The sequence below is a fragment of the Macaca fascicularis genome, chromosome 20 (genome assembly GCF_037993035.2).
Source record: "Macaca fascicularis isolate 582-1 chromosome 20, T2T-MFA8v1.1".
Lineage (NCBI taxonomy): Eukaryota > Metazoa > Chordata > Mammalia > Primates > Cercopithecidae > Macaca > Macaca fascicularis.
In genome coordinates, this window is record NC_088394.1 from 45,415,547 (window position 1) to 45,441,389 (window position 25,843).

The 25,843-nt window shown below is 52.0% G+C and overlaps 1 protein-coding gene across 12 annotated transcripts in view; it reads right to left on the minus strand.

Annotated features, from left to right (window-relative positions):
- Nucleotides 1-267: 267 nt before the first annotated feature.
- ZNF423 (zinc finger protein 423) overlaps nucleotides 268-25,843 on the minus strand; it is a 364,477-nt gene continuing 338,901 nt past the window's right edge. For all 12 annotated transcript variants that reach the window (XM_005591872.4, XM_065537122.1, XM_065537121.2 and 9 more), the window contains one exon: nucleotides 268-957. In XM_005591872.4, coding sequence (XP_005591929.1) covers nucleotides 928-957 — 30 coding nt within the window. In that variant the 3' untranslated portion in view covers nucleotides 268-927. The remainder of the gene's footprint in view (nucleotides 958-25,843) is intronic.

Here is a 25,843-nt window from a genome sequence, read left to right on the forward strand (position 1 = left end):
GCCTCTGCTTCCCGATCCATGAGTGGGAAGATCAGGGTATTCCATCATTAAGGAGTCTCTGCTTTGACTTCTATGGCCACTGCCAGCCTGTCCAGTCTGCGTGCATTAGGTTACTACGATTCTTTTCCAAGGGAAGCAGAGTCTATGGTGTGCAGGTCCCCAAGGGCGTATGCAAGCCCACAGGAACTTGTAGGGGAACACACCTCACAGGAGCTGACAGCCCCCCACGCGGCCCTAGGCTGGGGAGGAGAGAACCAGGCAGCCGGATGCTAATCGCATGGATTCCCTTTATTGAACTGTACTAGTTACTGCAGTCAGATTAAGTCACATTTAAAAGCAGACCATCCAGTTGCACTGAAACCGATTATATTCATTACATAGTTTTAATCACTGTCCGGTGAACTGGCAAATCCAATCAAAGCATTAGTCTTTAATTAAAAAATTAAAAGGAAATATTCAGACAATAGCCAAGCAATCACATCACAATGCACAATTACCTAGAATTGCAATTAAAAAGTAGTTAACTGAAGGGGGAGAAAGAAAAACAAGAAAGAAAAAAAAAGAAGCAAAGAAAAAAAATCACACTAATTTTTTTTTTTAAACTATCAATATAATACATGAAGGAACAAAGGACAATAGCCTTAAAAAGCGGGTTTCTCTAACTCTAGAAATGTCGTCTGCGGCGGAAACTCTAAAAGCACACTAGCTGTAGCAGGACAATAAAAAATACTGAGCATGGAATACTTTTAATCTCTGCCATTAATATTCATTTCCAGCTGCTTATAATAGCAGCGCCTCATGGCCAAATCATTAGAGTTTTACATCTGGGTTGCAAATGACACTTTGATTGGATGTAATGTTCAAATGGCCCTCCCCACGGCGTCTCCGGCAAGCCTTCTGCGGAGAGGTGTCCTGTTGAGCGATCCCTCACTGTGCGTGCTGGCTCATCGTGTGGTTCTGCAAAGGCGAAGAAAGGAGACACACATGAAGGAGAAGAATGGAGAGCATGCTCGTCCCTCCCACTCAGTGCATTTACGCCGGGAGCCGCAGAAAAGCGTCTCGATTATAACAAAACAAAATGCAACAAGGAAAAAGTGCTCCAGGGACGCAGCTGCCAAGACGCCACGTTGATTTGGGGCTTGGGGATAGGTTCTTGTTACTGCCAACTTGGACTCCCTATATGTTGTTTTTTGGCTTTTTTGCTTTTTTTTTTTTTTTTTTAAAGACCATTCAGGTCTTACCACGGGGACTGGCAAGGTGGAGGGAAAGGGGAAATGCCGGGGAGGAGGCAGGAATTAAAAACATCCCTGTTCACCTCTCCATCTCCCTTTTCCTCTAATGATGAGGAGGAAACTCTGATAGCCTGCAGGCTGCCCTTGCATCCCCCTCTCAGTCCTCCCCGTAGCTGCTCCGAGCCTAGCAGAGGGAGATAGCAGATGTGCTGTGCAGCTCTCCGGCCAAGAAACACCCGAGCGGGCACAGGCGTGCTGGGGCAGTGGGAGGCCGTGGTGCCTGCGGCCCAGGCAGGGGATGGGTCACCCGGCAGGAGGATGCGGGAGGAGCCTCTGCTGCTGGGCTCCGGGAGCCTGCCTGCCTGGTCGCATGGCAATGGCCCAACCAGAGACAGGGACTCAGTGCAGTTTGGCCCAACGCACCTAGGAATCCAGGGCCCAGGTTGGACCCTGTGGCCAAATGTTTCCCTCTCATTACAGCCAATGGCATTTCCTCCCCCTGCTAGCCAGAGGGGGCCAGCAGGGTTCATCTGTTTCACAGGAGCCAGAGGCCTGGGACCAGGGGTGGGATTTGGCATCTGAAAGCCCAGTCTTTTTGTTTCTTTTCAGTGGTTCGTGTTCCAAATTTAGACCCATTTCATCAAAGCCTTAGGTGGTGCTCCACCTCATGACACCTGGAGAAAGGAGGCAACATCCACCAGGGGCAGAGTGGCCCTGTCTGGGGCCGCACAGGACCCTAGATCCCAGGGAGAGGCTCCTTCTGGGCGCCCTCCAAGGCCCTGGCGACTCCTGCAGCTGTGCCGCTGACCACCAGGGGTCAGCAGAGGCGCCGCGTCTCTCCTGGGCTCGGGTCCGCGGCGAGGGCGACCAGGGTATGCCAGCAGCCTAGTCCGGAGGCCGGGGCCAGGGCCGGGGCCGGGACCGAGACGGGCCACTCCTGCTCCCCGGAGCTGGGCCCCGCGCAGCCCCTTCCCGTGACGGGCACTGCGAAGGCTGCGGCCCCCGTGGTGATGTCACCGACGCTTCCTGCGAGCTCCTGGCCGGGAAGAGGCAGCCCGCGCCTGCCTCCCAGCAGATGCCCGCAGCGCCAAGCGCCAGCGACAGCCTCGTGCTCGTGCGGGCCAGGCAGGCGCACGGCCGGAGCTTGGCGGGCATGCGTGCTCTGTGCCGTGGCAGGCACCACTGTTTCAATCCTCACAACAGCCTTGCGAGGTGGGGCGTCTTAAGATGAAGACATTGAGGCCTAGGAAGGCAAAAATTACAGGCCCAAGGTCACCCAGGTTGGAAGCACAGTGCACTGAACCAGACGGCTGGAATCCACGAGAGCAAGGGGCTTTTCAGGGGAGCCGGGCTTCCCAGGGCCTGTACCCCATGGGCACCGCGGTCTGCAGATCACCCGCATTCTGCACTAGACACAGCGCCACCTCTGCCGGCCAGGCCTGACACCTCAGTCGGGGGTGTCAGGGACCCAGAGGCGCAAGGCAGGTTGTCTGAGGCCACAGATGGGATGCCGGCGGTTTCCATGGGAACCCGCACCCTCCAGCCGAGGCACCTCTCCCTGTACTTGTGCAGGGACAGCCAGCTAGTCCTGTGGGGAGCCGAATCCACACTCCGCAGCCATCCTCCTGCTAGCTTCAAGCCTCTGCTGACTCAGTTCCCGCCTCCCTTCTCCTCCCTCCCAGCCAAGCCGCTCTCAGAGTCCTCTAGGCATATGGAAACTTCCCCTCCCTGCAGACCTCTCCAGGCATCTGCAGCCCACCTCCCACACAGCCACACACCTCTCATGAGCTAGACTGACCTCCTCTGCTGAGCTGCGCACAGGGGGGTGGCAATTCCTTTCTCAGGACCCAGGGCTGGGCATGCACTGTCCTGACCATACCCCTGGGCCTCCAATCCCCAGCAGGCACAGCTGCCCAGAAGCAACTTGGAGATCGGCACTTTCGCACCCTGCCAACCGCCAGTCAAAAGCTCCTGCTATCTTGGTGTGGCTGGGTCATTCTTTATTAGGGGGAGGAAAGGGAAGAGGAAGAGAGGTGACATGATGAAGGGAGACATGGACAGCTCTTTCTTGTCCTCAAAGCATGGTTCCTAGGGCCCAACACAAAAGAGACACTCAGGCAGTATTTGTGAATGAATCAACGGAAGGAAAATGAATGAATGTATGGGTAGGATGTGGATATGTGGAAAGGGGAGAGGATACTCCAAGAGGAAAGAACAGCAGAGATGGAGGTGTGGAGCCTAGAATCCAAGTGGCAGATGCAGGCACAGGTCCCAGCACAGAAGTCACAGGAAGGCTGGTGGGCACATGGCCTATGGACAGTGGAGGCCCTGAGTACCAATAAACATAGACTTTGTTTCACAGACCACAGAAAACCAGACATGATATTCCGTCTCCACAAAATCCCCAAGGACCACCCACTACCAACATGGGCATAGGGGGTGTCTAGGATCTCTGGAGAATGAAGCAGCCTGTTGCCAGGATGCCAAGAACAGGGTCGGTGTGAAACACGTGGTCCACACTGGCTCACCAGGGCACTGCTGGTGCAGATGTGCTGAAGGCTGGAACCCACGCTTGGGACCACTGGTGAGGAAAACTCCAGAAAGCCTATGCCATGGCTAAGCCACAGTGTGCCTGCCCACTTAAATAGCAGTAGCAGGGGGCTCTGAGGTTAGACTCAAGAAAGAACTTCCTCCTAGAGGGTTCAGAGACAGAAGGATAAAACTTCCTTCCCTGAAGTTTTGTGACAGGAACAAAAGCCCAGGATGTCACAGCAGATGGAAATGTCAAAACTTGATGCCCCAAGGGGATCAGCCATTAGAATTCACTCAGCACTACGTTATTAAGCACCTGCTGGATGCTCTGCTCTGCGCTGGCACATTGAGGGGGAGGGCAAGACAGCAGCTGGGCCCACTCCTTGAGAGGCCTGATTTAGAGGGGCTAGACACAGACACCCAAACATTTGTGAGATTAATGGTGCAGCTGGCAGCTCAGCTAGGGAACTGGTCAAGGCCACCCGATCAGTTTGTGTGATGGTGGTGGGGGGCACAGAGGTGCCCAGGTGCTCGGCCAAGGAGGGCACCAGCTCCTCCATAGGCCAAGGGCAGCATCTCAACAGGTGGAGGGGGTGGTGGGACCCCTGTCCCCAAGACTCACCAGTCACCCAACACCAGGACACAAAGCAGCTCTGGATAGCCACTGCAATCAGCACAGTTCAATAACCCTGAAAGAACCCGCGGTCCGTCCCCTACGGCTAGAAGCTGTGGTTTGGGGAACGTAGGGAGGTTCAGCAAACCTTCTTAAAGAGTTCTTTCCATCTAGCATAGTTCTCACAAGGGCATTCTGCCTTAATGTCTCTTTCTCTGTTTATGCCTGTGCTATATTTAGCCCCTTTAGAGAAGGAAGAAAATAATTTTTTAAAGATGCTACCCACCCCACAGATGAACATTTCCCAGCACCATAAAGGCCGGGGGTGGAGACAGGGGCCCAGGGAAGGACTAGAAAATGCCTAGAGGGAGAACTGGCATCCACTCGGCCTCGCTGCCTGCCAGGGAGACACAGGTGTGGGCCAGAGAAGCAGGTGAGAAAAATAAAACGGGAGAGCAGGAGGGGGTGGGTAGCAATGGTTTGCAGCCTCGATCCATCCACTCGGCAGAGCTTGTGTGCTCTCCTGGATGGAGATGTCTGGTACAGCCTGTTTGGGGAGCCTCTGCCTGGCACACGGGGCCAGGGACACAAGACAGTGGTGGCCAAGGGGATGGCATGGGCCTGGGCACAGAAACCTGTGTGCTGCCTATGCTGGGGGCAGGCCTACTCTGGGTCTTGTTGAGACCCACAAAAAGAGCCCTCTCTGTGCAAATCGTCAGCAGAGCACTCAGGAACTGGTTCCCCGACACACCCTCAGCCTCTGGAGGGAAAGAAGCCCAGCATTCATTTACATGGTTGCTCATTCATTCATTCATCTTTGAGCCAATGAGCCACTATGCTTGTGGCTGGGAATTCAGCAGCAAAATGATCCTGATCCGGAACCCAATCCAGGGTAATGCTTTGTGCATGGAAGGAGCAGGACGGAGCACAGAGCCTGGTGGCTGCACTGTCCTTCCCAAAGCACCACCACACACTAGAGTGAATGGGCTCCTTGGAGGTTCAGTTTTGCCCGCCCCAGGAGGGGGCCCTGGCTCAGCGCACCTCCATGCCCAACACAGTCACAAACAGGAACACTGTGTGCCTCTCCCCGGTCTGAAGCCCAGGATTGCTTCTCAAGGTCTTGGCTCCACTCTCTGTTGCTTAGGCGTGGGACCTGCCTGGTCTCCCCGTGATACCTACCCATCGCCGTGTCAGGTGGGAGAGACACGAGGGGCTTAAGCATGCCGGCTGCAAAAAGCAAAAAGAGCTTCTCCACACACCCTATTAGCTGCCTCTCCTGGCTCTCAGCTACTCTGATGACACTGTCTGTAAAATCCTAGCACCTTCCCTTGTTCTTAGCAAGTGCCCCATTGCTGCTAGCCACTGCCCTGGTAACCCCAAGGCAGGCAGGAAGCTTTAGTGGGCCAAGATGGGCTACGCCCTGGGTTTGAATCTTGGCTCTGCCACTTACTGGCTGTATGGCCTTGGGCAAGTTCCATGACCTCCGGGTTTTGGGGGTGGTTAATAACACAGCCCTCTTCCTAAGATGCTGATAGGGTTTGGATGTTTGTCCCCTCCAAATCTCGTGTTGAAATGGGATCCCCAGTGTTGGAGGTGGGAGGTGTTTAGGTCATGGGAGAGGATCCCTCATGGACAGCTTGGTGTCCTCCCTGCAGCAATGAGTTACCACGAGATCTGCTTGTTAAAAAACGTCTGGTGCCTCCTTGCAATCTCTCTCTCTCCCCACGTGACGCACCGGCTCCCCTTGCCTTCCATCATCATTGGAAGTTTCCTGAGGCCTCACCAGAAACAGACGGCGGCACCTTGCTTCCTGTACAGCCTACAGAACTGTGAGCCAAATAAAACTGTTTTCTTCATAAATTACCCAGCCTCAAGTATTTCTTTATAGCAACACAAAGCAGACTAATACACATGCCCTGAGGACTCAGGAGATAATGCCCGCATGCGTCCCAGGTCTGGCTACAGTAAATGCTCCGCAGATCTCCATCGTGGTGTCTGTGCTGGTCTTCCTGACCTGGCAGGATGCTCTGTGGCATAAGGACTGTCTTCTGGTCTTCCTGACCCAGCAGGGTGCTCCATGGCAGAGGGACTGTTTGTCCCTGCTGCTTCTGTGGGACCAGGCACGATTGGGGCTTACAGTGAGGGCCTCACAGAGGGGTACACCTGGACTGACCAGCTGTACCCCTCCCCCTCCCCATCTGGGTGTCCAAAGGGCTGGCAAGGTCTTAAGAACACTCCTGAGATGGCTGAACTTTGGATGGTCCGGCCCATGGAGCAACAGGCGTCATTATCCCCTCCCCATAATCCCCCCTGTCTAGAACCCCTGTACCCACAAATCACTGCTTTCTCCTCCCCACCTCAGGAACAGAATGCCATATCTTCAGGGGAGGACAGTCTCAGGGATGGAGTAGGTGTGCACTCATCCATCCATTCACCCACCCATCCATCCACCCATCTATTCATCTATCCATTCACCCACCCATCCGTCCATCCACCCATCTATTCATCTATCCATCCACCCACCTATCCATTCATCCACCCATCTATTCATCTATCCATCCATCCATCCATCCGTCCATCCGTTCATCCATTTCTTCCACAGACGTTCACTGAGTTCCTGTCTGTCAGGCCCTGGGCTGGGCACTGAGCACAGACAGGTTAAGAAGCTCCAGCGCCCTCCCGTGAGGGGCTCACAGTTTCATGGTGAGGGTGACGACGGCCAAACTCATAGACCCTGAAGACCCTGAAGAGGCAAAAAAGAAGGCTTGGCTCTTCTCTGGAGACTAGGCTGTGGCTCTGGCTCTTGAGTCCTTGAGTCCCTACTGCATATGAAGGCACAGGAACACTCAGCCCCACACCCAGAGCATCCCATTCTGCTCTCCCGGCCCCACCTACAGAACCACCTGGCCCGCACATCACCTCACTATGATTTCCAGTTGGGAAACAGGTTGTGGCCAATCCCCCTTCTCCCCACTGCCTACCACTGGCCACTCCCTGGCAGGCTCCAGCCACAGTGGCTCTCACAAGGCTGGCTTTACAACTTACTTTCTCCAGGAGCTGGGGCCAAGCCCGAGAATGCGCCTTAACCACTGAGAGATTCCCTTCCCAGGGGAAGAAGTAGCCCTTGAGACTGAGGTGGCAGCCATGTTCATGCTCGACAGGGTTCGTGAAGTTGGGTCCCGTTATTTGTTCACTTAGCAAACAAGGCACCTGGCCCTGTACAGTGGATGGAAGAGAGCAAGTGAGGCACAATCCTGGCCTTTTAAGGACTATAGAGAGAGGACTTCCGATAGGAGATGCTTAAGGAAGAAGCTGGCCTTTTAGCTGCCCTTTAAGGACAGCCTGGGTGGGGATTTGCACTGGCTGTGTGTGTGTGAGCTCGAAAGATGGCTTTCCAGGCAGAATGAACCACCTGGATAACAGCATGAAGGTGGGAATGGCACTGAGCGTGATCACCGCTAACACTGATCGTGGACTCACTGTGTGCCAGACACCATTCTTAACCTCCACCCATATGAACTCATTTAAGCCTCATGACTGCCCTGTGCATTAAATACTCTCATCATCCCTATTTTACAGATGAGAAAACTGAGGTGCAGAGAGGCCCAGGTCCTGCCACTGGTGACAGCAGTGCTGGGTCTGCACCCATGCAGTCTGTCTGCAGAGCCCACTCTTCACCATCGTACTGTTCTGTCTGTGAGATGTGAAAAGTGCAGCATATGTTGGGGGAACAATGAATAATTCAGCCTGGCAGAAGCACAGGGTATGTGCCATGGAGACCAGCCTAGAGAGGAAGGAGGGGGCCTTATTGATGAGGCTCCTTGATGCCAGACGAGGCAGCTTGCCCTTAAATCTGGACCATGGGGAGCCATCGAAGGTATTTGAGCTGTGGAGTTACAGGAGAGGCAAGACACAGGGAGATGCTCATGCCTCCAGTCAAAAAGGTGTGTCAGCAGGGCCTTCTCGCCCATCGTTTCCCTCTGCTCCCATCCCCTGTTCCCTGGAAAACCTTCCCCTTTTCCCCCACACTTTCTTTCTTTCCCTTTGGGGAGGGTAGAGATACAGGCAGCCCTGCCTCCCCTATCTGCTGTGTATCACCTGGGCAGCCCCTCTCTGCTTGTGAGCACTTATTTTTAGAAGCGTTTGACAATCGTCCAAGGGTCTAAGACGAACAGATGGCCTGTCTTAAAGGCTCATATGTTCACTAGTTTGCACTTCTGACAAACGGTAAGCGTACTCGAGAGCACACCATAAACAGCGCCGAATGAATACTCAGAACACAATTTAGCTAATGCACGTCATTAAAATTAGGAGTGAGTGATGGCCAAGGTTCCCTCTAAATGCCTGCCCGGTGATGCAGCCACTCCCCCGGGACCCAGGCTATGACGTGGACACACCCCACTTCTCCCATGGCCCCCACCCAGCAAGCCGGGGTTTGCCTCGTTTACTCAGAGGGCAGGGCAAGATTTGCCCGAGTGGGTGTGACACCCATCCCTAGCCTCAGAGTGAAGCTGGTGGCCCACTGGCCTTGGACAAAGCCCTGAGATGTCCTATGGCAGAGGGAGCAGCAGCTCTTCCATGCACGGGATGTGCATGAGATTTTCCCGTCCCTGCCTCCCAGACAGTGAGACAGCCTGTCGTCTGCCACCCCGGAGCAGCAGGAAGTGAGTGTTGCAACGCTCAGCCAGGGAAGCTGTCTCTTATGTGAGAGCCTCAATTCATCCGGAACTCCCGGCCTAGAGGGAGATTCCAACTTCCAAGGAGCAAGGGGATTGGCTCGAGGTGGGGGTTCTGCAGCTTCCTTGCCAAACCAATAGCAGAAGCAGATGCAGCGACCTGAGTCACCTGGGGTAACATTCAAGAAAGAGCCACATCCACACAGCCTGACCCAGACTCCTTTTATTGGTGCCAACTGGATCTGGGTTTTCTGTGTTCTCCAGATGCTCTATGGAGGCGAGGCGGGGAGGAGAGTGCCCCCCACTCTCTGTGAACCCCCTCTTGCCAGGACACAAAAGACCAAAGCAGGTGGTTTGGTCAACAATCAGTTCCATGAGCGGGAAACTCTTCCCGCATGTGAAAACGTGGGAGAAAATATTGTGGGGAAGAAGAAAGCCCAATAAACTCCCAAGGGGGCAGGTTCTGTACTGCCCGTACTTTATAATAAAACCCACCAGGGAATAGATTATTAGGAGGGAACCGAAGTCTTCTATTAGGAACCCAGCCCGTAAACAGGCTCCCATTCAGAGTCACCCAACAAAACAAGGGGACTAATAATATCTGCCTGGAGGGACAGGGACTCAGGGGAACTGCACTTCAGAATGCAAATGGGCCCCGTCGGTCTGTTTGTGAGCAGAAAATCAGGTGAGCGGTGAGACTTTAGATAGCAGCCGTGCAAGGGAAAATGAGAGTTTTATGGCTGTCGTCACAAGCAAAGGAAGATGGAATGCTTCCAGGGCTGCTTATCGACTCGCCCCTCCTCAGCAACAGAGTCCATGCCTGACTCCGAGTCCTGAGTGAATGTGACCCCCCACTACTGCCGCTGTTTCTCCAAAGAAGGTGGGGACACCCAGTGGCTAAGCCCCTTGGGGACAGGGTACCTAGCAGCAGATTCGGGACTGAAAGTCGGGGGTCCCAGCAACAATGTGCCAGGTGACCACAAGTTCACTTCTGTGGCTTTTGGCCCCCTCCTGGGTAGGAATGCTGCACTGGTCTTGTCAACCTGTGGCCACTGTGAACTCCATTCTAAGCACAGTAGCCTGCTTGGAACCAGGCCCCCAGGGAACAGCTCATCTCAAACAAGAATTGGTACAGTCTCCTGCCCTAAAAGAGCCTGAATCAGACCCCTAAAAGATGGGACCCCAACCTGATGCTGCTGGGCCAGGAATCCAATCAAGTGTACCTCTTGCAAAGCCTTGGAAGAGCCCATTTTTTTACGAAACTCCATAAAAAATGGCACTGGAGCTGGGTGAGTGGCTCCCGCCTGGAATCCCAGCACTTTGGAGGCTGAGGTGGGAGGATCACTTGAAGCCAGGAGTTTGATTCGGTCTGGGTGAAACCCCATCTCCACAAAAAAATTAAAATTAGGTGGGTGTGGTGGTGTGTGCCTGTAGTCCCAGCTACTCGGATGGCTGAGGTGGGAGGATCACTTGAGCCCAAAAGTTTGAGGCTTCAGTGAGCTAAGATCGTGCCAGTGCACTCCAGCCACAGGGTTAGACCCCATCTCAAAAAAAAAAAAGGCTATTGGGTGGATGGGTTCTCAAAACCAAAAAAGGGTTCACTCTTCTCATCTACTTCAAAGTATATCTGCCGCTCTTAGTGTGGGTCAAAGAAGATCATGCATGTGAAACAGTTTGGGAAGACGGAAGCACCTGTCAGCAGGGGTACCAACAGTTGGAAAATGTTTATGTCATGAAAAAGAGCAGGTGAATCCCAGGAGATCTGTCTGCAGTGAGCAGGATTCCTTTGACCACATGTAGCTGCAAGTCTGGATGGAGGCCTCTAGATTAGGGTGTGGGTGTTATCAGGTTCACACCGTGGACAAATGCAGCCCAGGCCAGGTGCAAAGCAGTAAGACCCAGTGGGGTCTGTGTCAGCCCCAAGAACTCAAACTTTGTCAAGAAAAGGCAGCACTTGTCAGCTCTAGGCAATGACTGCCACACGTGAATATGGGCCCAGTGTTGCTTCTGGTTGTGCAAGAAAATTGGAAATGTAGGTTCTTTTAAATATAAACTTTCTTATGGGAATACACTGTTGTTGGGAATGCAAATTACTTTAGACACTGTGAAAAGCAGTCTGGAGATTTTTCAAAGAACTAAGAATTGAACTACTATTCAACCTGGCAATCCCATTACTACAGATGCATTCAAAGGAAAATAAGCATTCCACCAAAAAGAAACATGAACTCATATGTCCACTGCAACACTATTCACAATAGTGAAGATATGAAACCAACCCAGGTGCCCACCAAGAGTGGGATGGATAAAGAAAATGTGGGGTGTGTGTGTGTATATATATATATATCTCTCTCTCTCATGGAATACTATGCATCCTTAAAAATGAATAAAATCATGTCCTTTGCAGCAACATGGATGCAGCTAGCAGCCATTATCCTAAGTGAACTAACGCAGAAACAGAAAACCAAATACCACATGTTCTCACTCATAAGTGGGAGTTAAACACTGTGGTGTGCACAGACATAAAGTTGGGAGCAACAGAAACTGGGGAATAAAAGAGCTGGGAGGGAGGGAGGGGACAAGGGTTGAAAAACTACCTATGAGGTACTATGCTCACGACCTGGGTGATGGATTTAGTCGCACCCCAAACCTCAGTAGCATGCAATATATCCATGTAATTAACCTGCATATGTATTCCCGGAATCTAAAATAAAAGTTGGGGGCAAAAGGACGTAAAATAAATCCATAAACTTTCTAGATGTTTAAAGCACTATGCAAGTCCACGAAAACATATCTGCAGGTCGAATGTGGCCGTCGGGCCACCAGCTTTAGACCTCTGGGCCTCTAGAAGCCCCAGACACCCTGAAGTGAGGTGGGGAGTGGCGCCATTAAGCAGCAGATGGCCCAACATTAGTTGAATCCTCACCCAAGGGGCTGGGATGCGGGACTCGGTGTGGTTAAGTTCTGATGAAGAGAGTAAGGGTAGAGGATGAAGTTCTGTTAAGACAGAACTATCCGCATGTCCTGGGTTCTGCTGCCTCATGGTCATGTCCCACCTAGCCAGCCCAAGTGTTTCTGGGTGCGCCAGGTGCTGGCAAACCTGGGAGACCAAAAATTCCCACTTTCCTAGAGCCACCCAGGATGCTCAACACGACTGTCTCGGTGGTTGTCCATGGGCCATCTGGAGACACCAGCATCAGAGTTTGCCACATGACAGCATTCAAGAATCTGGACCATAAGTAACCCCCATACCTTCCTTGCTTCAAAGGACCTGAGAGCCCTCCCTTCTACCCTCCACAGTGTCCCATGGGGAAAAGGAGAGGCCAGGCATGGTACAGGGGCAGCCCCTCGGGGTGCTTACGAAAGCAGCCTGCCAAGACAGCGTTCCTATTACTGTGCACACCCCACTCTATATGCATGCACACACACAAATACTCTAGTCTCACACAGACACACACACACACACACACACACACCCTCCCCACACACTGATACCCCGCAATCCCATGTGCACACACACACAGGTCCCCACAATCCCATGCGCACACATGCACACACACACACACACATGGATGCCCCACAACCCCAGGCACACTCACGGATACCCTACAACCTCATGCAGGTACACACTCATGGATACCCTCAAATCACCCCCCCCACACACCCCCCAGTCCTGACACTAACCGTGTACTGCTAAGCGGTTAGAGGCCAGTTACTGTTACTTTGGCCTTCTGCTCCCCACCCTGTGTGGCTAACCTGCCCCACGTTCACCCCACTGCTGGGTCCCTCCAGCAGCCCCACCTGCCCAGGAAGCAAGGGCCCCTTGAAGGCCCCCTTTCTGGCAAAGGAAAGCTGAGAAAACAATGTGAAGCACAGTCTGGGTTGTCTCCTCGAGGAGGCAGAGCTGTACAAGGGTTTCTGCTTTTTAAACTCCCCGGCGGGTCCCACTCACACCCAGAACACATCCAGGCTCTGACCACAGCCCAAATGGCCCTCCATGGTCTGGTTCTTGCTGGCCCACAGCCTCAGTCACCACCTTCTGCCAGGCCCCCAAATACCGCAGCCCGGTACCCCCTCCTCCCCCCCAGCAGCACTCCCGCTATCCAGAGTGGTGGATAGCGCACACCCCCCACACCCCAGTTTTCCCGGGGCTTCTCCACATCAGAGCCATCCTCCTGGAGTAGGCTTCCTGTCCACTGACTACAGACTCCCATCACAGCATCGCTCTGCACCTTGCAGAGGTGTCAACTCGGCACGTCCTGCAACTTGCAGTGACCTGGTTGTTGATGCACCATGGTCAACTGCCCCTCATGACACCATCAGCGCAACAAGACAGGGACCTCATCTCAGCTCTCCACTGTACCCCATGATCTCAGACCCTGTACTTGGTAAAAACTCAATGAATGTTTCTGAAATGATAGCCTGCAAGCTACTGTAGCAAAGCCAAGCCTCCACTGATAGGGTCAAGGGAGAAGAAGAAGAAATACAGTTGCCCCCACTCCACTGTCTTCCCCATAACCCTTGCCTCGGCCATGCCCAGAGCAGGTTATACCTTATTCTTAAAGCTGGGAAGGATCCTTTGAGGACATTAGGCCAGGTGGAATGAATTATTATATGATTTCTCTTGCATGAGGTGTCTAGAACAACCAAATCATAGAGATGGAAAGTGGAACAGTGGCTGCTGGGGGCTGGGAAAAGGGGAAATGGGGAGTTAATGTTTAACAGGGACAGAGTTTCAGATGAGGAAGATGAAAAAGTTCTGGAGGTAGATGGTGGTGATGATCGCACAACAGTGTCAGTGTGCTGAATGCCACTGAACCAGCACTTTAGAATGGTTAAGATGATAAATGTTATGCTATGTGAATTTTTACAATGAAAAACAGGTCAGGCACAGTGGCTCACACCTGTAATCCCAGCACTTTGGGAGGCCAAGCCGGACAGATCATTTGAGGCCACGAGTTCAAGACCAGCCTAGCCAACATGGTGAAACCCCATCTCTACTAAAACAACAAAAAGTAGCTGGGCATGGCAGCCTGTGTCTGTAGCCCCAGCTACTTGGGAAGCTGAGGCAGGAGAATCATTTGAACCCAGAAGGCGGAGGTTGCAATGAGCTGAGATCGTGCCACTGCACTCTAGCCTGGGTGACAGAGTAAGACTCTGTCACAAAAAAAAAAAAAAAAAAAAGTGAGCAGGATCTTAGAAGGTAAGAGAGAGGGTTGCTGCACCAATAGCTAAGACACTCAGCGACATTCCTGGCTGGAAGGTGCACAGATCATAGCAGCCCGAGACGTCCTCAGCTGGGTGGGAGGGAACCATAGCATCGCAGGACAACATGCCACCAGCTAAGCATGAGCAGAGGGGCTTTCTCTGTGCTGCCCGGGCTGGGCCATCCACTGTTGTCTACAGTGTGGCTCCCAGTGCCAGCCAGTGGAAGAACAGAAGACCTCAAGAGACTCGTGGAACTGGGAGCTCTTTCCCCTATGGAAAGGCCTCACCTGCAGTCATAGGCCAGTCCAGCCAAGGGGGTCCTGATAGTTTACAAATGCTGCAGGAAGTGTCTGGTTTGCTCTGGCAGGGCAGGTAGGAGACAGGAAGGTGAGCACAGGGCATACCTACACATGACATATTTTGCCAGGTTGGAAAAAAATAAGTGAGAGAAAATTTTTTTCTGACTCTGCAAGCCTTTACCACTTTAAATATTTATTCATCAAAATATGATGAGAAAACTGAGATCCACATAGAGTCACCATATTCCACAAACCAAAAATCAGGACGAACAGCCAAGAGCTGGGATGGAGTACTTGAAATCAGGACTGTACTGGAAAATCTAGGTCACACGGTCACTAATTATACAGAACACATATGTTCAGGTCCCCAAACTAACCCAGTGCTTTTAGGATTTGCAAATGATATAAGGAAACTTTGATCGTATCCATTTCTACTTTCTTCCACATTCTGGTTAAAAGCAAAACTTTCCTGCATCCTCAAAATTTCTAGAAAATTAAGTCCTACAGACTAAGAAGTGTTCTGGTGGATATTCTGAGGGGGCCTCATCAGCAAACATGGCCCATCACCCCCCAGGAATGGCCCCCAGCCCCACATGGCCCAGCCCCCTTGCTAACAGACCCCCAGGCTGCGGGGCAGGAGTTTGTAAGGATGGACCTAATTTGCTGTGATGAATTGTGTGCACGCACCAGTGATCAAAACTGCAGCTGAGACCGATTACACTTTATGATTGCAACATTTCTTGGGAAACACGTAGGTGTACATCCTTGCCAGTCCAGAGAGGGGGTCCAACCTGGCACCCAGCAAAGGGTGATCCCATCATTCAGAAAGGCAGGGCTCCATGGGCTGCCCACTCTTTGGAAGTTGGTCCCACTGATGAGGCTGAAGAATGCCGTGCTCTGGCCCCAAATGCCTTGTCTGCCCTCTCATACATACCCAGCTTCCAACCAAACAGTGAGCACATTGTCACTGCCCAGACACCTGCCCCACAGTGACCAAAGGTCCACCCTGTGCCCTCCCTTCCATCACCAGGCAGAAGCCACTGCTTTTCATGATGTAAATCAAGAATTAACTGTATCCCTAGTCTGTTCCATCCCACTCATCTCACCAGAGGAGTGTGTGTGTTCGTGTGTGTGTGGGTATACGCACAGTTTTAAAGTAAGGAGAGGGATAGGTAACAGTGAAGTGTGAAATTAAGAGCACATGAAGAAGGCATCCTAAAAGCTGTGTGGTTCTTGACACTTAGCTCACACTTGATACTGAAGGGTGATGATGGTGAAAGAATGTGTAGCTGGATGGATAGGGAGATGGATGGTAGACGATGGATGGATGGATAAATGATGGATGGGTGGGTAGATGGGTATGGGGGAATGGATGGTAGATGGATGATGGACAGATGGATGGATGGGTGGATGGAGGAATGGGTGGGTGGAAGATGGATAGTGGATGAATTGGTGAGTAGGTGGATGGGTGGACAGATAGGTTGGTAGGTGGAGGAGAGGAGTGGATGACAGATTGATGGGTAGATGAATGAATAGATGGATGGATGGATAGATGAAATGGTGGGCAGGTGATGAACAGATGTATGGATGGATGGAAAGGTGGGTGGATAGATAGGTGGAAGGATCGGTGGACAGATTGGTGAGTGGATGGGTGTGTGGAGAGATGGGTAGGTGGATGAATGGGTAGGTGATAGATAGATAGATGGATTGATGGACAAGTGGATGGGTGGCTGGAGGATGGATGAATGGATGGATGCATAGATGGATGGATGGGTGGATGGACTGGTGAGTGGATGGATGAGTAGATGGATTGGTGGGTGGATGGATAAATGTGTAGATGAATGGATGAATGGTGGGAAGAAGAGGAGTGCATGAATATAAGTGGGTAGGACAGTAAATGGGTCAATGAGAAGACAATGGGCTTTGGAGTTCAAATCTTGCCTTGGCTAATTACTGTCTTTCTGACCCTAAGCAAGTCACTCGCTTCTCTAAGTACTCCTTCACTCACCTGAAAAGTAAGACTAATAATATCTACCTCATTGCCTTGTTAGAAGCTTCAAGTTAGATAACATAAGTAAAAGGTTTTGCAACATGTAAAATGCTATATAGACACTTAATAGGGTCATAACTAATACTAACCACAGGGCTTTGTCATCTCTGTCAACTAAAAATCATGGATGGTCCCAAATTTTTTTTGTAGAGACGGGGTCTCATTATGTTGTCCAGGCTGGTCTCAAACTCTTGACCTTAAGCAATTCTCCTGCCTCAGCCTCGCAAAGCACTGGGATTACAAGTGTGAGCCACCATGCCTGGCCAATACCACATTTTTGATGCGGCAGCTTCTGAGGCAAAGATGAGGAAACAAAGATGGCACCACAGGTCAGGGCTGCAGCTGTCTAGACTACACCTCCAGGTGTGGCCTCAGCTGGGAAACCGGTCACTGGGCAGGAAGCAGAGAGTTTCACCTGCCTCCCCCACTCAAACACTCAATCCCTAATGAGGAGGACACATTCCCCACTCCCACCACAAGCCCCACTTCTCCCTGCCAGTATTCTACTTTAACACCCAGGTCCCAAGCCTGTATTCAAGTCTGCAAAATGGTGAGAATCAAGAGCATTTCTAGCAGCTCCTAGAAGGTTGCAGAGGCACCAATGAGATAATAATTGCAAACTGTGAAGTGTTTCAACAGGGGTTACAAACTCACAGTGCAAGTTGGTAACAAGCCAGGTAAGGAAGGCCAGGTATAGGCTGTGTTGAACCAGGAAGCACATCCCAGTATCCAAAGGGGGTCACACAGAAATGTCGGCCAGGGGCTGCCAGGCCTGATTTATAGAAAAATCAATAAATCCAGCCATTTAGTGTGGTGGTGAAGAGGACAGAATCCAGGGCTGGTGGTCTGGGTCCAGCACTGACCAGCTCTGAGGCCTTGGGAGGTTAGTTGACCTCTCTGTGCTTCATTTTGCTTGTCTCCATATTAGAGGCATTGTAAGGATCAAATGTTTCAATGCCTAAAAGTACTAAGAACAATGCCAGGCACTCAAAAAGCACTAGCTAAATATGACTCTTTATGATGATGGGAACTCTCTGTTTTAAAATACAACCAGCCAGGCGCGTGGCTCATGCCCGTAATCCCAGCACTTTGGGAGGCCAAGGCTGTAAAACTGTTTGAGGCCAGGAGTTCTAGGCCAGCCTAGGCAGCATAGTGAACCCTATCTTTACAAAAAATTAAAAAGTTAGCTGGGTGTAGTGGTGTGCACCTGTAGTCCCAGCTACTCAGGAGGCTGAGGTGGGAGGACTGCTTGAACCCACGAGTTCAAGGCTGCAGTGAGCTATGATCACACCATTGCACTGCAGCCTGAGCAAGATTCTCTTTCTTAAAATAAATAAATAAATAATGAAAATAAAATATGCACAACCCTCTGAAAGTTCCACAATCTCCAGGCCATGGACTGTGAGTTTTCACCCTCTGTTCTATAAAAATGTTCGTTGTTTTAAAGACAGTGACTTTTCCTTGTGCGTCCCTTCTCCCCTATGTGAGGAGAGACTGGGTTAGATTGTTCTGGATGCTCCTGAAGGGAGGGCAGGGGCAAGCATGGTTCCTTATCCCACTGGAAATCCCCTCCCTGCCCTAGAAAATTTCAGCATCTTGCTCCTCACCTTCCACCATGCTTCCCACCAACGCCGTATTTTATTGACCCTAGAACCCCAAAGAGCGCAAGATGCTCCAGTACTTTATGTATCACAACAAACAAAAAAATATGACCAATTAAACTACAGCACACAGATGAGGTATTGCAACTTAACATAAGAGAGGCTCTACGGAGGAAAGTTGTGTATCTTAAAATATAACCGTGAAACACGGCAACAGCTCCCATATACTGAGCTCCTATGATGTGTCAGAAACTGGGCTCTCTGCTCTTTATATATTATCTTTACTTCTCCCAGTTGTTCCCATTTGACTGATGAAGAAATTGAGGCTCAGAAAAGCAAAGCAACTCGCTAAGTCATCTAGCTGGTAAGAGGTGGCACAAAGATTTTAGCCCAAATGGCCCAGTCCTAGGATGACTACCTCCTTCTCTCCCACTGTTCCCTGCCACTCCCATCCCTGCTGTCCTCTGGGACACCTAAAGGAGACACCAAACTGAAACCATCACTTTCCCTTGCTCATATTGCAGCTACACAGTGAATCTTAATGCAGTCCCGGACAAGCCCCAGTCCGTCCATGATTGATTCTGTCTAAACTTCAGAAGCAGAACGAGTGGAGCCATGTTCATTATTGACACAGCGAAATTAATTTTCTGCCATCTCCTCCTCCCCATGCCCGGCCCCCAGCACCTCGCCTCTCCTGTGAGCATTGGCGCACGGCTGCTGACGGGTGCTCCTGAAATGCCAACTTGCATTTCTCATCATTAATTTCTTTGTAAATGTCATTAGTAATTGTTCCTGCTTGACCAAAGAGTACAATCCAGGTTCCGCCCAGAGCACCCTGGTCTCTCGTGGATGGGGGCTAAGACATTCCCATCCATGCCAGACCCCAGCCTCCTCATGCAGGCAGCCAGTCCCACTCCCAAAAAGTCAGGAACACAGGCTGCTATTTTAAGAAAGTTCTGACACAAATGGAGTTCAGCAACACAAAACATCCTGCCCTTGGTGTTAGGACAATGGTTGCATGTTCAGGCTGCCTGGGTTCAAATCTCATCTCTGCCCAACTATGCCTCAGTCTCCCCATCTGTGAAATGGGGATAACAGCAGCACTGGCTTCATAGGTTTGTCCTCAGAACGGGAACATCAAGGCAAAAGGATTCCCTTAGTGCCTGGTTGGTGGTGGTGCTACCACCGTCCTTCACCTCCTCCTTGCCTCTTACCACCAGGGTTGCAGGCTCAGCTCTGTCACTTACGAGCTGTGGGACATGACATCAAGTGAGTGGCTTAAACTCACTGTTGAGCCTGTTTCTCCCATCTGTGAAAGAGGGACAGTGATACACGCCAACTCTGCCAATTCCACCCCAGATGTTGCTTCCTCCATATGGCCTTTCTAGGGGACCAGGCACCGTGCTCAATGATCCACAAGCATGATGCTGTATCCCGACAGTAACCCTCCAAGAACGGCACTGGCGGCCCACTGTCCAGGTGATGACAGTGAGTCACCGTGAGGGAGGTCACATGCCCAAGGTCACATTGACAAAGCAACTCTGAGGCCCCTAAACCTCATCTCTGGTGAGTGGACGTTGACTGTGCTCCTTGTCCTCAGAAGGCCCAGGACACAGGCCTGAGCCCTTCGCTGCAAAGTAGTAAAAATGAGGCAGTGCTTCCTGAGTGCTGCTAAGGACCTCAAAGCAAGCCATTCTCGTGAGTACCTTCTTAGGACCTCACATGAGTGTGTCTCCTTGTCGTAAATGGGTAAACTGAGGCTCCCCATGTGGGCAGAGCTGCCAGGGCGGCAGAGCTGTGAGCCCAGGCAGTCTGACAGGAGTGTCTGTGTCTGTGTCTGGGGTCACCCCCTCAGGCCCCCAGGCCCCATGTCTTCCCATCTGAGAGGCTCCCTCTTTGTCTGAGTCAATGCGGGGCAGGGCTTTGCAGGGTGCAAACCTCTGTGGATGTGGAGCCAGTGAGGCGCCACTGCTCGCAGTGTTGTCACTGTTACTAAGAAACTGAAGGCATGTGGTCCCGGCTAAGACAGCGCCGGGGAGGGGCTCGGCTCGCCACATATACAATGGCCACCGGCCGGAGGCTCCTGGCAGCTCCCCCGTGCCCATCTGTCGAGATGGCATCGTGCCCTCTAAAGTTGGTTGGCCCCCCGCCCTAGGGCATGAATGACAGGCTCCAATGGGCAGACGGGCAGCCCGAGGCTGATTCCAAGTGCCATCTCTGCCTGGAGCTGGGCCTTGAGGGGAGGCTCCCCAGTCCCCACCTGGGCCTCCACACACTTCATTGCTCAGGCGAGCTGACCCTCAAGGCTCACGAGGGTATCTGAGCACAGCTGGGCACAGACTTCTGTTTCAACACTACCCCTCCAGTGCCCGCTCCTCTCTGCTCCTCTGTGGTGACCAGGGAGAAGCCATTGCTCACCCAGGGCTGTCCAGACCAGCAATAGTATCATGCCCCAGGAGCTGCATGCAGTCTCCACGTCACCCTCTGGAACGCCTGCCTCGCTGGGAGGGGAGGTCCACTCAGAGACCCCTGTGCCCAGAGACCTACCCTTGGCTTCTAAAGGCTTTGAGAGTCGTCTCTGACCCCACTGCCTCAGCCCGCAGGCTGCAAACACAGGCACTCGTCCACTGGCAGCTATGTGTACATGGGGAGCCTCAGTTTACCCATCTATGACAAGGACCTCATGCCTGAGGTCCTAAGAGGCTGCCCACATGAAGGCTTATGGTCAGGTTCCCAGTAAGTACTCAGGAAATGCTGTCTCATTTGCACTACTTTGGGGTGAGGGGCTCAGGCCTGTGCCTTGGGCCTTCTAAGGACAAGGAGTGTGTCCACCCCAGCCTTCTCCCAAGGCAGACCCCAAACTGCCACACATGGCCCCTCAGGAGACACAGCTGCCCCCAGTGGTGGCAGCAGTAATAATAATGTCAATGACAACAGTGATGATGATGATGCCACACCTTATTAGGTTGGGAACACCCTTGCCCCACTTGACAGTAAATAAACCAAGGCTTAGAGACACAGACTAACTGTGCTCATAACACAGTAACTTACAGTGAGCAAGGGCAAAGCTCAGGCTCCATGGTTCCCCTTAATGTCACGTGGGGGCCCAACTGTGGGGCTCTGTTGTGTGTAGCACTTATGTTGTATTTAGTACACAGTATGAGTGATATGATATGATGCAGCACTATACTATACTATATACTATACCATATTACTTCATATCATATTCCACAAACACATAAGAAATATTCTGTTTGTCCTTATTAGCTTACTTTCCCCTCCCTGCAACATGTGAGGGGCTTAGTCTATGCCTTTGTTTGTCTCCAGCACCTGTGCACAGCTGGCACAGATCAGGTGCTCAGTAAACACTGGCGGGCTAGATTGAGCACGTCCACACATGATTGATTGAATGAGTCAATGAACGCATTAACAGAAGGCCCACCACCTCCAGACCATAGGCAGAGCAATGACTACATGGACTGGGGCTCACCTACCTTTGACTCTGAGCCAGACCCAATGCTGGGAGCTTTTCAGTCATCACTGCCTTCAGCTCCCCCAGTACCCAACAAAGAAGGGATCTTCAATAACCCTGGTCTCCTGAAAGCAAGAAAAGGCCAGTGACTTGCTCACGGTCATGGAGCTGCTTGGTGGCAGGGCTGGCATCTGAGGCCAGACTGTGAGCTCCACAGCATGGGCACGGCATCGCCACAACATGCGGTCACATTCAATAGAATTCAGCCTGTGCTGGGCTCTGGTTTCCTGCCCTAGTGGGAAAGGCAGGAAGCACAAAGTGATCCTATTGGAAAAGGGCCACAATGACCCTCAGCGATCCTTATATCCTAAGTGCTACAAAGTGCTTTACACACGCGAACTCCATCTTCACAACAACCCAAGGCAGCAGGTCTTACCCCATTTAACAGATGTGGAAACTGAGCCCAGAGAAGAATAACATCTGCAATAGGAAATGATGGGCGGCAGGGCACAGTGGCTCACACCTGTAATCCCAGCACTTTGAGAGGCCGAGGCAAGTGGATCACTTGAGGTCAGGAGTTCGAGACCAGCCTTGCCAATATGGTGAAACCCTCGTCTCTACTAAAATACAAAATTAGCCAGGCCTGGTGGTGGGCACCTGTAATCCCAGCTACTCGGGAGGCTGAAACAGGAGAATCACTTGAACTCGGGAGGCGGAGATTGCAGTGAGCCGAGATCGTGTTACTACACACTCCAGCCTGGGTGACAGAGCGAGACTCTGTCTCAAAAAACTAAAAAAGAGAATAATGGCGATGGGGAGACCTCGAGGGGTCAGCAGCCAGCCAAACTTTCAGCCCTCCCCAGGCTCCTGGCCTCACAAGTGACTGACTCCAGCGTGAGCAACAGGTTCTCACTCTGGAACCACCACTGGGTGTCAGCCAGCAACTCCAGGCCACGCCCAGCCAGGCCCTGGTCTCCCAACAGAAGTCACGTTGACAAGGACTGGGCAATCTCTAAAGCAGGAGGGAGGAAGATGCCGCTACTCACAGAAAGCGCAGCCAAAGTCAAATGCTAAGTAATGCGCCTAGAGCACTTTTGATTTTTAATTATTATTAGTTATAATTATCTGGCTGGATCCAACAGCAGCAGTACAAGGAGACAAGGAAACGGGCTCTTTGGTTACCCATCTTATAAGGACCAGGGATTTTAAAAATGGGCTCCCAGAATCTGTGGGTTTCCCCCTCTTTCTTTTCCTCCTTTCCTGCTTGTGTTCTCTTTCTGACTTTGTAGGAGCTCAAAAAATACGTCAACACATATGGGGAGGGAGGGAGGGAGAGATGGATGGATGGATGGATGGATGGATGGATGGATGGATGGACGGATGGATGGCAGGCAAAGGGTGCCTTCACTCTCCAAAAACTCACATCAGAGTGGAGAGTTTGGTATAGACATAGTGACTTACAATAGATATTGGCAAAGGAATCAGGAGGGTTAAACCAAGGGCTGGAGAAACCAAAGGAAGGAGAATCAGAGAGGCTTCTCAGGGGAGGAGGCGCTGGAGCTGTGCTGATGCATTAAGAGAAAGAAAGGGTACTTCCTGCAGGCGGATGGGCAGGTGTACGTGCATCTAGGTAGCCCTGTCTCGATCTCACTGGGTAGGCAATGCAAGGCCAGCCCAGGAGAATGATGCCAGAAGGCAGTGGCCGTCTGTCCTGCTTGCCCCCATCTAGTACCTCTGCCCTTTTATTCTGTTCCGTGAATACCCCAAATCTGCTTGGGCCTCAGATACTTGGTACTGGCTCTTCCCTCTCCTGGAGGATCCCCTAACTCTTCCCCACACTGGCTCTGCAACTTCCAGGATTCGGCTGAAATGCCAGCCTTTCCTGACCTCCCAAAAGACACACACACACACACACACACACACACACAGAGAGATAGACACAAATGCACGCGCACACACACGCACATACACACACCACTCTCCATCACAGTACACCGTTTTATTGTCTTCAGAACTCACACTCTGAAATCTCCTAGTTCATATATTTACTGACTTATCATCAGCGTCTCCCAAAGCATGTCAGCTCCATGAAAATAGAAACCCTGTCTCCTTGTTCCCAGCTCTGTCTCAGGCCCCTGAGGTGGCGCCGGGAGTAGGTACTCAGTAAATGGAATCAGGGCAAGGGCCGAATCAAATGTTCTCAAGGGCTAGGAAGGAAGGGTCCCAAGGGAGCTGAGATCCCGCCCCTGTCTCAGAGAGCCCTCCCTCTGGCTGGGTACCAGGACCCAGCCTGGCAGAGCCCGGCTCACCCCATCGGAAGGGCTCCGGGTTGCTTGTTAGAATACCTAGCTCTGCTTTTAATCAATTGTAATCATTTAGCTGAGAGCAGCATGATTAGGCACACACAAGCAAACAGCGTGAGCTAATCCTTTAAATGCGCCGGCTCAACGCTGGGCTGGCCGCTTTGCCACCACGGGCCCGGCTCACAGAATCGCTTCCTGCAGCCCCTGGCTTTGTCAATGAGGGAGTCAAAATTCCAGGGCGTGGCGCTGGTCCAACACCCCAAAACTGGCTTCATCAAGGACAGGTGCGTGTGTGCGTGCACACAAACACGCGCTGCGAACTCTGACGTGCCCTGGCAGGCAGTGCCCTACAGCTCTGAGATCCCAGAAGTTCTGTGTCTAAAAAGGCATCTCTCTAGTTCAAGTTCTATTCCCCCATGATAGGACCAAGCAAGTCACAAAGGGGAGAAAGGTGGCAGCACCAGGAGCCTGAGGTCTTAGGAAGTCCCTGTCTCCATGATGACAACGAATCCTTCCTCTCCCCAAGCCCAGCCTAAGCCAAACCCATCCTGATGCTCATTTGCAAGCAACAGGGTTTGCACAGTCCTAGCCTCGAGCTGCAGCCTGGCAAATGCGGCCATGCACATCCCTGGCCCCGTGTGCACAGGCCCCATGGTGTTCCCACCTGGGCTCACCCAGGAGCAATTTTTTTGGCATCCCCTGTTACTGCTACTTGTGCTACCTGCTTGGCCCAACTACTAAAATAGTTTCTGGGTCCCCTGACAACGAAAGCTTTTTATAGTTCAGCACTGCAGGCCTCATTTAAATCTATTAGCTCATATAAATGGCAATTTATTTAAACTTTGGAGGCTTTCTGTTTGCCTTGGTGGCAAAGACAATTCAGCTTTATATGTGGCTCTGCCATTCGCAAATGACCCTGGGCAAACTACTTAACTTCTCAGAGCCTTAGTTTCTGTATCTGTAAAGGGGGATAAGAGTACCTTGTTTATAGGGCTGTGCTGACACAATCCATGCAAAATGCTTAGAACAGAGCTTGGCCCACAGCACAGACCTAGGGCCCAGGGGTGAAGGCTGTGAGAGTTGTCTCTTGTACAATTTCAGGGGAGCTTGTCCACTGTCTAAGTCCAGCCCTGTATGGCTGGTAAGCCGCACATGACCCTCATGCATGCATCCCCGCAGTGAGGACGAAGAACAGGAAGCAGCAAGGCTGTTAGGATGGGGAGATGGAGGCATCATCCGTGCCCAGTGTCTGTGGGCACAGAGGTGCCCATGGGGATGCAGAGACAGCTGGGCTGGTGGGCAGAGGCTGCCCCTCCCCTCAGGTTGGCTAACCGCTGGCATGGGGCCGATAGGGCCCCAGGCTTTCATCTGCTGAGGCCTGAGGCTGGGAATGCAAGGCCAATAGCTCTGACATTTGCAGGCTGTCCTGCACCCCCAGTCAAATCTATATACCACCCTTCACGGTGCCCGGACATGGCTCAGAAATAGAGGGTCCTGAGAAAAGAGCCCAGGCCAAAGGCGCTCAGAGAAGTAGAGGAAGGGGGACCCGAAGCCCCGGCCCTCTGACCCCCATTCCATGCCCTTTATGCCCCGTCTCACTGCCCTGGGCACCTGGCTCCTCCCCATGCCCCAGTGTGGGGTCTCCTGTGCCCACAGCCCTGAGGCTTGGTGGGATACCGCACAAGGAAGGACTTGGAGTCTCACTTTGTTCAAACTCAGGCCAGAAATCATGAACGCAGAGCAAACTCCAAGGGGAGGGAACCCCCAAAGCCATCTGATCCTCAAACTGCCCAGACATCAATGTCAGTAATAACAGGCAGCGTCTGCTATGTGCTCTGTGTGCCAGCCACTGTGCCTAGG